This window comes from Neophocaena asiaeorientalis, unplaced genomic scaffold (genome assembly GCF_003031525.2).
Source record: "Neophocaena asiaeorientalis asiaeorientalis breed wild unplaced genomic scaffold, Neophocaena_asiaeorientalis_V1.1 scaffold461, whole genome shotgun sequence".
Classification (NCBI taxonomy): domain Eukaryota; kingdom Metazoa; phylum Chordata; class Mammalia; order Artiodactyla; family Phocoenidae; genus Neophocaena; species Neophocaena asiaeorientalis.
In genome coordinates, this window is record NW_020173230.1 from 2,438,600 (window position 1) to 2,450,697 (window position 12,098).

Genomic DNA, 12,098 nt, shown 5'->3' on the forward strand with positions numbered 1-12,098 from the left:
AGGTTGGTCATACAAGGTTACTTTCCTTTAAGGGACTACTGGAGTCTATCAGGCAGATTACCCAACTAGTGATGATCAGGCAATTCCTGACTGACTGGTTTAAGATTCCATTTCTGGGAGACCTAACATTGTAATTAAGTTGTCTTGGTTTAGTGACTTGGGGCTTAGCATAAGCAACCCCATTTGGTGCCTCTTGTTAAAGCAAGACACGTTTTTAACAGCCAGAAGTATAAATAGTAGCAGAGTAGTGGTAGTAGGGTGTGGACAGTCCTGGGAGTTAAACAGTGAGAGTTTTCTTCAGAGGGATAACCTCATTTCACAAGGTTCTCCTGAATACTTAAAAGACAAATAACCTATAAATTCTCCTACCTAATTCAGACATCCCTATGCATAGAGAACCCCCTTTATTAACATCACTATAATGTATATCTTCCCTTTACCTAGATCTTCTAGTCTAATAAATTTCCGAATGTGCTGGATTCTCGCAATTTCTATTCATGGCTCAGAAATATTTAGTAATCAGCAGAGGTCCCCAGAGAAGCTAGTAATAAGAATCTAGCATATTCACTCTATATCCATAGTTTATCTGTAGCTATCTACTCACAGATGTTCTACAGATGTAGAACACAAATGTTCTATATCAGCATGCTTCATTATTTCTACCAAAGTTGTGACTAATAATAATGAATAACACTTATTGAGCACTCACTATAATCTTTGAATATGCCATCTCATTTAATTCTCCCAATAAATCTATGAGATTGATACCATTTTACATTTGGGGAAATTGAGGCTTAGAGGGATTTAGAGACATTAAGTAATCGATAAAGTGGTAAAAATCAGGATTCAAATCTGTCTGATTTATAAGTTTGCGCTATGCATTGTGCTACACTACATCCCAATCGTCTAGCTCAGTAGTTCAGTGCTTCACAGTAACTTGAACATCACAGCACACATGTAAAGCATACATTAAAAGTACACATTGAAACACAGAAAATATTTCTAGGTACTCTAGGGTAAAAGGACCAGGCTGCCCACATCCATATACAACTGAGGGATGGGAGTGGGGGGCCTCCAGCCACACTAAAGGCTGAAGAGGTTAACATCTCTACACAGCTATAAGTCATTTGTGACCCAGCACAGTGCCAAGACTCATCTTGTGATGTTCCAAGAACTTGTACATTTTTCCAGTTTTCACTTTCCACCATTAATATTATTTCTACCCAGCTGTGGTTTGCCCAAAACCTCAGTGTTAATACATGGTAGAGTCAAGATGAACCCAGGTTTTGGCTTCTAAATTCTAATAACATGTCTGTTCTTCTCAGTGATCTTATTTCTGGCTGTTGGTTTTGAGTGCTTTGAAGGCCCTGGACCTGAAACTCCATCTTCCTACTCTGCCATCTCCCACTATAAAGAGGTCCAAAAGCAGCATAAAATGGATCTTTGGGTTCATACAGTCTTCCCTCTAAAGGGGCTGAAAATTTTATGACCCTCAAATGGCCAAGCTAAACACTCAGTTGTTCAGGGTGTAGAATTCCTCCCTCCAGATCCCAAGATGAATTCAAAAGGTACTGGAGACTTGACTTAGTGTGGCCACAGCATGGCTGAATATAAAGTATTTTTAATTTTTTTTTTGGTATTTTTCTGTTCCTTTTCTTCATCCCATAAATGCGAATAATTGATATGCGCTATTCTGCAGTAACTACTTTTCCTATATATTAAGGAGCACATTTTATCATTGTTTCCATCTTAACTTTTCACCACCAACTCCCAAACTTATTTGACACTGGAAAAAAAGCAAGTGGGACATTGGGGGAGAATCACTGCAGCAAACTAGTCCCTTCTTTACGATAATCCGAAATAGAAGCTAGAAACTGGATAAAATTAGGCTGCAAAAGGAATAATAATAATAAATGACAAACATATCTTCTCCCAGACTCTAGAATTCCAAAAACGATCCTGAGAAGTCCCTATGAAGACAATCAGAATTATAAAACTATACTAAATGAGAAAAACAAAATGAAAATTAGTGTACCTGAGATGACAAAATTTGATTTTTTTAAATGTTCATCTATATAAGATCCTTGTGTATCCGTAAACTATCTCTGGAAGAATACACAAGAAACTGACAAAAGTGTCTCAGCAGACTGGAAAAGGGTGGCTGGGGGTGGAAATGAGCTCTCTACTGTACCCTCTTGTGTAACTCTAGCATTTTATACATATACCACCATTTCAAAGTGATTTTTTAAAATAAAAAGAGTATTTTAATCAACCTAAAAAGGCAAAATTTTTCCAATATTTAGTTTCAAATCATTATCTAAACCTATACTGACCTCTCTAGGCAAAAGTGTGTTACTGGAGCCCCAAGCAACTAGATAAAATTGTGGATCATTGTTGAGTTAATAAGATGTAGTAAATATACAAGCAGCAATGAATACTGGTTTTCCTTAACCTACAGTGAGGGTGTGATGAAGAACATTACTTTTAAATAAAATCTCTAACCTGATCAATAGAGAAGGGAAAATCTGGAAGTCACCGTCTGACAAGTCAAGTCTCTGCTCCTCTGTTTCAGGCGAAGTATTTTCTTCCACAATAACGAATGTTGAAATCTACTTCAGAGAGAGAAAAACAATTTTAAGGAAGTTAATAAATATACAAAATACCACCAACTTTCACCTGGCCAGCTACAAAATGACTGGGGGCTCTAGACCCAGGAATAACATTTGAGGTTTTAATTTCTTTTTTCTGACCTTAGATGAAAAAAGAGAGACAAAAAAATCCAATAAAGCTTTAAGTGTGAAAGTAACAGAAAGTTCCATAACCAGATCCTAACTACTGAACTGACATAAGAAAGAAGGGTGAATAAGGAGGGGAAAATAACTTAGAAATAATAAAGGGAACCAAGGGAAGGTGAATGAGCTATTCCAAAAAATAGTTTTCTTTCATTTAGAACACTAAAAATCATGACACTGATTATAGAATGAAATCACCTAGCTCAGCAGATCTCAAAGTGTGATCTAAAGACCCCTGAGGGTCCCCTCCCTTTTTCAACTACTTATCTGTGTTAGGCTGGGGTTTCTCATACTCTTCAACCAAAACAAGATATCATAACAGATTGAATTCAGAAACAGATGAAAATCCAGCCAGACATGAAAGAGATTTGCAGAAATGTAAAACACCATTCTTCATACTAAATTTTCTTTCATTTAGGAAAATATACTTTCATTAAAATATTATCTACGTTAACATTATGTAACAGGTTTATTATCGTTATTTTAAAATTAATAAATAAATGTTTAATTTTTTTCTCAGTTTAATTTCTAATATACTAGTATCAATAGATCCATAGATATAAACCAATGTTTGGAATCCTTCATAATTTTTAAGAGTATAAAAGGATTCTGAGACCAAAATGTTTGAGAATTGATCTAGCTAAATAAATTCAGTCTTGTCAATATTTTTCAAAAAGCATTAATCCTCCTCTCCCTTCCCCCCATTTAGAATATGTTCACAAATTTCTCCCCTCTTAAGTATCCAATTATTCCCTCTTTATATTGTTCCTGGAATCCTTGGTCTAAAAGAACAAAAGAAACCCTTTAGAATTGTCCTCTAACACAGACTCCGTGAGCCTCAAAAAACTGTATTTAAAGACTGTATTTTGGAAAAAAAAAAAAGACTATATTTTGAGCAAAGAACAAGAAAGATCGAGTTTCTGTTCTCACTGACCTGACATTCTAGTGGGAGTAGATAGACACATACAAAAATAAGTAAATATATATTGTAAAATAAATAAATAAAGACTATATTTTGGGAGCAGTTTTCTCAGGGTTACTTGAGATGCTGCCTCCCAGGCTTGAAGTCCTCAGTATGGCCACCAGATAAAACATAACTCTTAAATAAATAAATAAAGACTATATTTTAAATATCCTTTAAGCTGGAGTTTGATTTCTTTTTGTCTTAATGTCTAACGGTATGTAGATCCCTGCTCATTATCATTCCTCCGTCAGTAAGAGTTTTTTCTCTTTCTCTCTTCCTTCCTTCCTGTCTCTTTCTTCCTTCTTTCTCTCATGTGCACTCAGCAAGCATGATTTAAAACTTTTAACAAGACAGAAGGAAAAAATGATCCCCGCTACGCTTACTGCCCATAACAGACTACCTAACAAGACATTTACTGTCATAACTACCTGAACTAAACCTTTTACATAATCTTATAAATAAATTAACGGTGACTAAAGCTTCTCGGTTCAGAGAGTGCAAGGAAGCACAGAGATACGGGCACTTATCACCAAAGCAGACTCTTTCTTTAGGACCCTGATCCTGGTTCAGACCCTTGCTATCTTAAACTCCCGAAAAGCTTGCATACTTGCCCCAAACTATTGCCGACCTCAAACTAGTCTTTTTGTGTTGTTTTCGCGTAAAGGGGTCATGCCCATGGACTCCCAGACTCCGGCAGCATTTTGACTCACAGAGCACCAAGGTGACGTTTTGGAACAATAAAAGGCCTGATTCCACCTTATAAACCAGAGGGAAGAACTCTGACGGACCCACATTTTTCCCTCTCTCTTCCCTCACCAATTCTGTCTTAAGCACAACATTTAAGACCGGAGGTACCACAGAGCCAAAAGTCCTTGACTCCCCTCAAAGGGTAAAAGAGTGGCTTTCTAGCGTCTCTTCCCTATCAACAACTCCCCCGCCATGAGAGAATTTCCCCTCAGCTCCCACCCGCAACCCGCGGAGGCACCAGGATCCGCATTCTCGCTCAGGTCCGTCGTCGCCCGCCGTGATATTGAGTTACTTTTGTTTGTTTGTTGGGAGTAAGTTTGCGGTTAGAGATTCTGAGGACAGGGGTTAAGAGTTGGACGGCACCCTGAAGAGAAAACTTCTCAGGCGACAGGTGCCAGGACTGGCCACGCCTAGCACCTTCAGCTGCAAGCGGAGCTACCTTCTGGAGAGATGAGAACCTAAGGGCGAGGAGCAGTGTGGGCTAATGCAGAGATTCTCCAAGCCCCTCGAACCTCGGGCCAGTTTTCCCGCCACCAGGGAAAGGCGCGAGGCCGCGCACAAGCTCCACCTCCACCTCCACTGGCGGCCTGCTCGCAGAGGTAAGGCGCATGCGCAACTGGAATCGGCTTCTGCGTCTGCGCAGCTGAGTTATTGCCGACATCTTCCAACAGAACGCCCTGTAAAACTACAAATCCCATAACCCTCGGTACCCTCACTTTTTTTAGGTGGCAGCAATAGCGCCTGATCGTTCAAGATGCACATCTTCCTTTTACTAACTTTACTCTGTGCCCCAGACTGCCTTTTCCTTCCTCTGGGAATCGTGCCCTGATTCCCATTCTTCCTCTTAGTCTCCTTCATGCCCTTATTTTGATACTTTATTTTGAGACTACCCTTAACCCCATTCTCGCCTCTTCCTCCCTCTTCTCAGCCACAGGACCCGCACCCCAAGCGCTGTTGGCAAGGAGAACGAGCCACAAAGCACCCTCTGGAAAGGCCGTCGAGTAGCTTCTTCCCCATTGACTGAGGCAGGGGGTCCCCAAAGCAGGCCAAAGCCTCTTCTCCGCCCACATTCGTTTTTATATAAGGCGGCGCGAAGCCGCAACATGTGCTCGGGAAGGCCTGCGTACGAGGGGGCGGTGGTGGTGGGTGTACTGCTATTGGTGGCTGTGGTGGGCGTCGGGGTCGCTCTCCGCGGGCTGGGGGGGCTCGTGCGCAGACGTCGGGTGGTGGGCGGAGGCGTTGGTGTCCGGGCGGTGGGTGGGGAGGTGGAGAGGAGGGCGTGGTGTCCTCAGGTGATTGCGATTGGGGGAAGGCGGAGGAGCGAGAGAACTACTCGGCCATTTCGGGGGACGAGGAAGTTGGACAACATTGCCTGTTTTAGTTTTTTTTTTTTTTTCCAGTTCAGCAGAGAATATTTTCCAGGGGGTGAGTTAAAATGAACTGTCGTATTATACTGAGAACAGTTAGTAGGAAGACGGGCAGTACGCTCCGCTCCTTCCCCTCCCCTACTTCTACGTTCACCCCTCCACTCCCTCGGAAGCCTTTCTAAATAGGTGGACACAGGGGGCAACCAGGTCATGAATAATTCATGAAGGCCGCCCCGTTCCTTAGACACGCCCCTCCGAGTCGTGCTGACGCATGATGCGTGTACCAAACCTGAGGAAGCAACGTAACAGTCCCCGCCCCTAGGGCGGAGGGCGGGGCGTCATCTCCAGCACGTGCTGCATCTACCCGCGCAAGCCCAAAAGGGTGTGCGCAGGCGCTGCCCACTAGGGGGAGGAAGGAGGCGGGGTAGGGAGGTTGCTGGGTTTAGAGCCGGGCGGAGACCGCTGAGACTCATTCCTCAGGAACAAGGGTCGGGTGTCAAGGAGACCTTTTCACACCAGCTCCCCGTCCCCCGCCTACGGTGGGTGGGATCGCGCGGCAGAGACAAAGGATATCAGTAGGGACGGACATAGCTGCGAAGGGAAGTAGGGTGTCAGTTTGGGGTGGTGGGCTTTTGGGGGGGCTGAGGGGGCTATATTTAAACTCCCGGAGCCGTTAAGTTGGTTCGTACTCCGATGCGCGCGCAACCAGGGTGGTGGCGGAGTGCGCATGCGTGATTCCAGGGAGAGAGGAACGCGCCCCAGCAGTGCGCGCTCGCGGCGAAGCGGTAGTGGTAGTGGAGAAAGGGGTCGGCGCACGCGCGGTTGATTCCTCGAGTTGTTCGGGTCTCGCGGGCATCTTGTTTTGGTCTCGCGGGCGAGTAGGGCGCGCTTCGGGGGAGGCGCTTGGGCGCGAGACTAGGGGAGAAGAGCAGAACTGCGCGCGCACTCGCGAAAGGGGGGGAAGCGAGCGGGGTTTAGGAAGGGGGGTTAAGCCCCCTGTCCCCCCGGTTGCCCTCGACTGGGACGGAATAAGGGGAGGAAATGATCGAGATGGCGGCGGAGAAGGAGCCGTTTCTGGTGCCGGCCCCGCCGCCGTCGCTTAAAGATGAGTCGGGCGGAGGGGGCGGCCCCACTGTGCAACCGCACCGAGAGGCAGCCTCCGGGGAGCTCCGCGGCGGAACACAGCGTGGGCCGGGCCCGCGCGCACACTCGGCGGGATCCCCGGCTTCTGGGGCCGTTAAGGAGAGCCCCGGGGCTGCATCCACCCCTCGGGGCGGTCAGTCGCAGCAACAACGAGGGGGCGGCCCCCAGGCGCAGTCGCACGGGGAGGCCCGCTTGTCGGATCCCCCCGGGAGAGCTGCTCCCCCGGACGTGGGGGAGGAGCGACGGGGAGGGGGCGGAACAGAACTGGGCCCCCCTGCTCCTCCTCGACCCCGTAATGGCTATCAGCCCCACCGGCCCCCTGGGGGAGGTGGGGGCAAGAGGAGAAATAGCTGCAATGTAGGGGGAGGTGGTGGAGGCTTCAAACATCCGGCCTTCAAGAGGCGCAGGCGGGTCAATTCGGACTGTGACTCTGTCTTACCCTCCAACTTCCTCCTGGGGGGCAACATCTTTGATCCATTGAACCTGAATAGTCTCCTGGATGAGGAAGTGAGCCGCGCACTCAATGCGGAGACCCCTAAGTCATCCCCACTTCCGGCCAAGGGGCGAGATCCAGTGGAGATCCTCATCCCCAAAGATATTACAGACCCTCTCAGTCTCAATACTTGCACTGATGAGGCCCAAGTAGTCCTTGCTTCGCCACTCAAGACTGGTCGGAAGCGGCATAGACACCGGGGACAGCACCACCAGCAGCAGCAGCAGCAGGCAGCTGGAGGGAATGATAGCCACTCCGTGCTGCCCACAGCCCCCCTCACTTCCTCACTCCATGGGGAGGGCACCCCGCAGCAGCAGCAGCAGCAGCATAGAGGCCAGAACCGGGACGCCCCCGAACCCTATGAACTCAACACAGCCATCAACTGCAGGGATGAGGTCGTGTCTCCCCTTCCATCTGCCCTACAGGGTCCCTCAGGCTCCCTTTCAGCCCCTCCAGCTGCCTCAGTTACCTCTGCATCCTCGTCTTCCTCCTCACGACATCGCAAACGTCGCAGGACTTCCAGCAAGTCAGAGGCAGGGGCTAGGGGTGGGGGCCAGGGTCCCAAGGAAAAGGGCCGAGGGAGTGGGGGAGGCCGCCACCACCTCCACCCACTACCTGCTGCGGGCTTCAAAAAGCAACAGTGCAAGTTCCAGTATGGGAATTTTTGCAAGTACTATGGGTACCGCAATCCTTCCTGTGAGGACGGGCGCCTTCGGGTGTTGAAGCCTGAGTGGTTTAGGGGTCGGGACGTCCTAGATCTGGGCTGCAATGTGGGCCATTTGACCCTGAGCATTGCCTGTAAGTGGGGCCCGTCCCGCATGGTGGGCCTGGATATTGATGCCCAGCTCATCCATTCCGCCCGCCAAAACATCCGACACTACCTGTCCGAAGAGCTGCGTCTGCCACCCCAGACTTCTGATGGGGCCCCAGGAGCAGAGAGTGAGGAAGGGACCACAACCGTCCGAAAGAGAAGCTACTTCCCGGCCTCACTGACAGCCAGCCGGGGTCCCATTGCTGCACCCCAAGTGCCCTTGGATGGAGCAGACACATCCGTCTTCCCCAACAATGTTGTCTTCGTCACGGTAAGAGGGTTCACAGACTCTTGGGATAGGGACCAGGAGTGAAGATGAGGTAAAATGGGAACATGGCAGGGAAAGGTTATGACCCAGAGGATGTCTGTGCATGCACCCCTCCCTAGGAAAACCAAATCCTCCAGAGAAGGGTCTGAATCTGCGATTGATTCCACTGGGTGTGTCTCCCCCCCTATAACCTGGGTCGTGGGGGCGGTGGCTCTACTTGGAATCCTTTCTCATGACTGCAAGCCCCAGAATTGGGGCAGACTCCTCTTGCCCTGCTCTTGGCCAGTACTGTAATCCAGACCTGTCCACCTTCCCTGTTAGAGGATGTGGTCCAGATGAAAACTTGTCCTCCAACTTACTGAAGGTGCATGAAGGGATGGGTTTCAGACATGCAATGTCTTGGGATGGGGGGGAGGATTAGGGTAGTGGCTGACTAATTACAGTTTCTGTCCTTTGATAGGGACCTTGTTTGCATTAGATGCAGAATTGATTGTCAGTGGCCAGGAACCTAAGCGGCTTGGCCTAAGGTCATCTCCACACTGACCCAAGATGGTGGGATGGGGAAGTGTCAGAAAGAGTACCTTGGGGAAGCAGGAGAGAGTACCATGTCTTCAGTGTCTGTCCCCTGACTGCAGGTGGATTCCCGTAAAATGCTCCAGTTAGGCCAGCTACAGCAATAGTTGGCAGTGTGTTGGGTTACAACCTAGAAGAATGGACTTTGCAGAGGGTGGTAATGAGCTTATCATCTAGAAAAGGTTTCCTGCGGGATGGGGTTCTTCATTTCTCTGGGAGAAAAAGAATAGGCCTGAAACTTTGCCAGTCCCAACTACAGGGAAGGAACCCACAGGTCTCCCTTTCAAACCTGGGTTGGGGCCCTTTGCATAACATTGAATCTCTCAGCTTAATGACTGTGGGGTGGGAATAAGTAGTGGACAGGGTCTTGGGAGAACCCCACCATTCTTTCTCTGCAATTTCCCAGCTTTGGTGATCTCGTGGATAATTTGCTCAATTTAAAGTTACCGGGCTTCCCTGGTGGCGCAGTGGTTGAGAGTCCGCCTGCCGATGCAGGGGACACGGGTTCGTGCCCCGGTCCGGGAAGATCCCACATGCCGCGGAGTGGCTGGGCCCATGAGCCATGGCCGCTGAGCCTGCGCGTCCGGAGCCTGTGCTCCGCAACGGGAGAGACCACAACAGTGAGAGGCCCGTGTACCGCAAAAAAATAAAGTTACCCAAGCTCCCTTTTTATGTTTGATTGGCTTACCACCAATAGAAAGCAAGAAAATGAGACTCAAACAGGGTACCATTTGGGAGTTATTTTGAGAAGTGTCAAAGCAGATTGTGGCCAAGGACTAAAGTGAGGCTGCAGAGTGGGTTGTGAGGGGGCAGTGGTTCTTTTATGCCTCTGTTGACCTCACCCCCAATTCTTGCTCTCAGGGTAACTATGTGCTGGATCGAGATGAGCTGGTGGAGGCCCAAAAACCTGAGTATGATGTGGTGCTCTGCCTCAGCCTCACCAAGTGGGTGCATCTCAACTGGGGAGACGAGGGGCTGAAGCGCATGTTTCGTCGAATCTACCGGCACCTACATCCTGGGGGCATCCTGGTCCTGGAGCCCCAGCCTTGGTCATCCTACGGCAGGAGAAAGACTCTCACGGTGAGTTGGGGTTTCTGGAAGTTGGGCCTATCCTTCCTTTAGTTGAGGCAAGGAAGGCCTCAAAGAAGCAGAAAGAGGACTTTCTGAACAAGGTGAAAAGGCCCCCTGGGTGGGCATCAACCTCCACCAGCAGAGAAGGCAACGAGCTAAAGTGATCCCTTGCCGTCCTCCCTAGGAAGCAATCTACAAGAACTACTATCGAATTCAGTTGAAGCCAGAGCAGTTCAGTTCCTACCTGACATCCCCAGAGGTGGGCTTCTCCAGCTATGAGCTTGTGGCCACACCCCACAACACCTCCAGAGGTAAGGCTGGCTTATTTTGTGGGGGGAGGAAGGGAGGCCAGTCCTGGTGCAGGGTGCAGACCCTGTGGAGTCTTAAGGTCCTGCCAAAACCCCTCCTGATTACACACTCTTCCCTCAGGCTTCCAGCGTCCTGTGTACCTGTTCCACAAGGCCCATTCCCCCAGCCACTAAGTGGCCCCCTGAACAGAAAGTGTGAAGCTGCCCGCTGCTCCAGAGGACCTGGGGTGGGAGAGGAAAGTATCCCAAGGTCTTTTCTTTCTGCCTCCAAAAATAGTTTCCTCTCCTGGATCTGCAGAGAAAGCTTTTCCTGTGTTGCTGCCCCAGCCTCTTCCCTACACCTCTGGCACCTAAGCAGCAAGCCCAGCTGTGCTGGAGTCACCATCATCTTCCTCTCCCCTAGCCCACTGGGCTGGATGGCATGGACTGTTTGCTGCCCTCTGTTCTCCGAGGGCATGGGAGGTGGGGGGTATCAAGTTCTCTAGCCTCTTCCTCCTGTTCTCCCAAGGAGAGGTTCCCATTTCTCCTCAGCCCTTGTCCCTAGCTGCGTTTCAGTGGACCACGGATAGATGGACTGAGGGTTAAAAGGGGGACGTTGCTGGGGAGGCATGCAGGTACTGTGAAAATCCTTCCCTCTGCTGTCCCTCACTGGGAGAGGGGGTTGGGTTTGGAATGTGAGAACAGCACAATAAACTTGATGTTTAGGGCAGTGGCCCACACACCTGTCTGGCACATTCTAGTTGGGGGCAGGGGATGGGGGGGGACACGGTGCCTCCTGGTAGAACCTGTGCTTCCTCTCTGCCCAAACTATAGTCTTAAGGAAGAGGGCAGGTTTTTCAATGGTTGGGAAGACTGTTGAATGCTAACGAGACCCACACACAAGTGTACAGAACCCTAGGCCAGGAAAAAGGGGTATGTGAACTTTGATGTGAAACCTGAAGAATCTCTCCTCCCCCAAAGAAACACTGACAAAACTTTTTTACGTAAGCTTTGGACACAAAGCTAACTTTGGAAGAGTTAACCGTGGAGTCGAAGTGGAACTAGAAAAAGGCACTTTTAGGACCAGACCACCTGCCTGCTCTATTTCTCATCACTACCAAGTTCCTTTAAAGGAGGGCCAAAACCTTGACTTTCTGGCAGCTTCCAACCTGAGGCTTGACCCCATCTCAAGGCTCCCAAGAAGAGTCCCATTTGTTAGCAAAACCACTTTATTCTCATAGTTTAAAAACAAAAAGATATGAACTAGCAATCCAGGGAGCCTCCAAGTCTACGCTTCCCATCGCCTCAGTGTCCGATGCATAAGGAAGGTATCCTCTGAAGGGCGGGGCCGGAGTTGAAGCCGGAGAGGGGGCAGACCTTCCAGGGTCAGGTGTGGAGATTCATAAAATAATGTTTCTGGATCACACAAAATGGTCATGTCTGGCCCTGGCCCAGGTGGCTCCTGTTGGAGCACAAAGCAAGGTTACCCTCGGGGGCCCCTCCCCAACTGCCAGAACCCCTGGCAGTTGGGGAGGAGGGGGGATGGGGTAGGGGAGACTCAGGCCCAGGTCCCTCACCCTGG

At 49.0% G+C, this 12,098-nt stretch overlaps 3 protein-coding genes across 4 annotated transcripts in view; 1 reads left to right on the plus strand and 2 right to left on the minus strand.

The window, feature by feature from the left end:
• Window positions 1-5,051, minus strand: part of ZCWPW1 (zinc finger CW-type and PWWP domain containing 1) — a 30,170-nt gene extending 25,119 nt beyond the window's left edge. Inside the window, exons 1-2 of the mRNA XM_024745421.1 lie at window positions 4,943-5,051; window positions 2,503-2,612 (exon numbers count right to left, since the gene is read on the minus strand). The gene's annotated coding sequence lies outside the window, so the exon portion shown is untranslated. The remainder of the gene's footprint in view (window positions 1-2,502; window positions 2,613-4,942) is intronic.
• Window positions 5,052-6,302: 1,251 nt separating this feature from the next.
• MEPCE (methylphosphate capping enzyme) lies at window positions 6,303-11,258 on the plus strand. Of its 2 annotated transcripts, none has more exons than XM_024745493.1 (4): window positions 6,303-8,588; window positions 10,020-10,238; window positions 10,414-10,540; window positions 10,659-11,258. In XM_024745493.1, the coding sequence occupies exons 1-4, from the start codon at window positions 6,912-6,914 to the stop codon at window positions 10,709-10,711; spliced, it is 2,076 nt and encodes a 691-aa protein (XP_024601261.1). In that variant the 5' UTR covers window positions 6,303-6,911; the 3' UTR covers window positions 10,712-11,258. The 2 variants fall into 2 exon arrangements, with proteins under 2 accessions (XP_024601261.1, XP_024601260.1); XM_024745492.1 differs by having other exon boundaries at window positions 10,815-11,258.
• A 469-nt stretch (window positions 11,259-11,727) lies between these two features.
• The window catches only part of PPP1R35 (protein phosphatase 1 regulatory subunit 35), a 1,719-nt gene continuing 1,348 nt past the window's right edge, over window positions 11,728-12,098 (minus strand). The window contains 1 exon segment of the mRNA XM_024745534.1: window positions 11,728-11,978. Within this exon segment, the coding sequence (XP_024601302.1) occupies window positions 11,805-11,978 (174 nt within the window). The 3' untranslated portion in view covers window positions 11,728-11,804.

Excerpts from the sequence above, each read along its gene's own strand:
- MEPCE (XM_024745492.1), top strand. The coding sequence starts at position 6,912 with ATGATCGAGATGGCGGCGGAGAAGGAGCCGTTTCTGGTGCCGGCCCCG. Across the intron at positions 8,589-10,019 it reads ACAATGTTGTCTTCGTCACG|GGTAACTATGTGCTGGATCG; the intron begins GTAAGAGGGTTC and ends TCTTGCTCTCAG. Across the intron at positions 10,239-10,413 it reads GCAGGAGAAAGACTCTCACG|GAAGCAATCTACAAGAACTA; the intron begins GTGAGTTGGGGT and ends CGTCCTCCCTAG.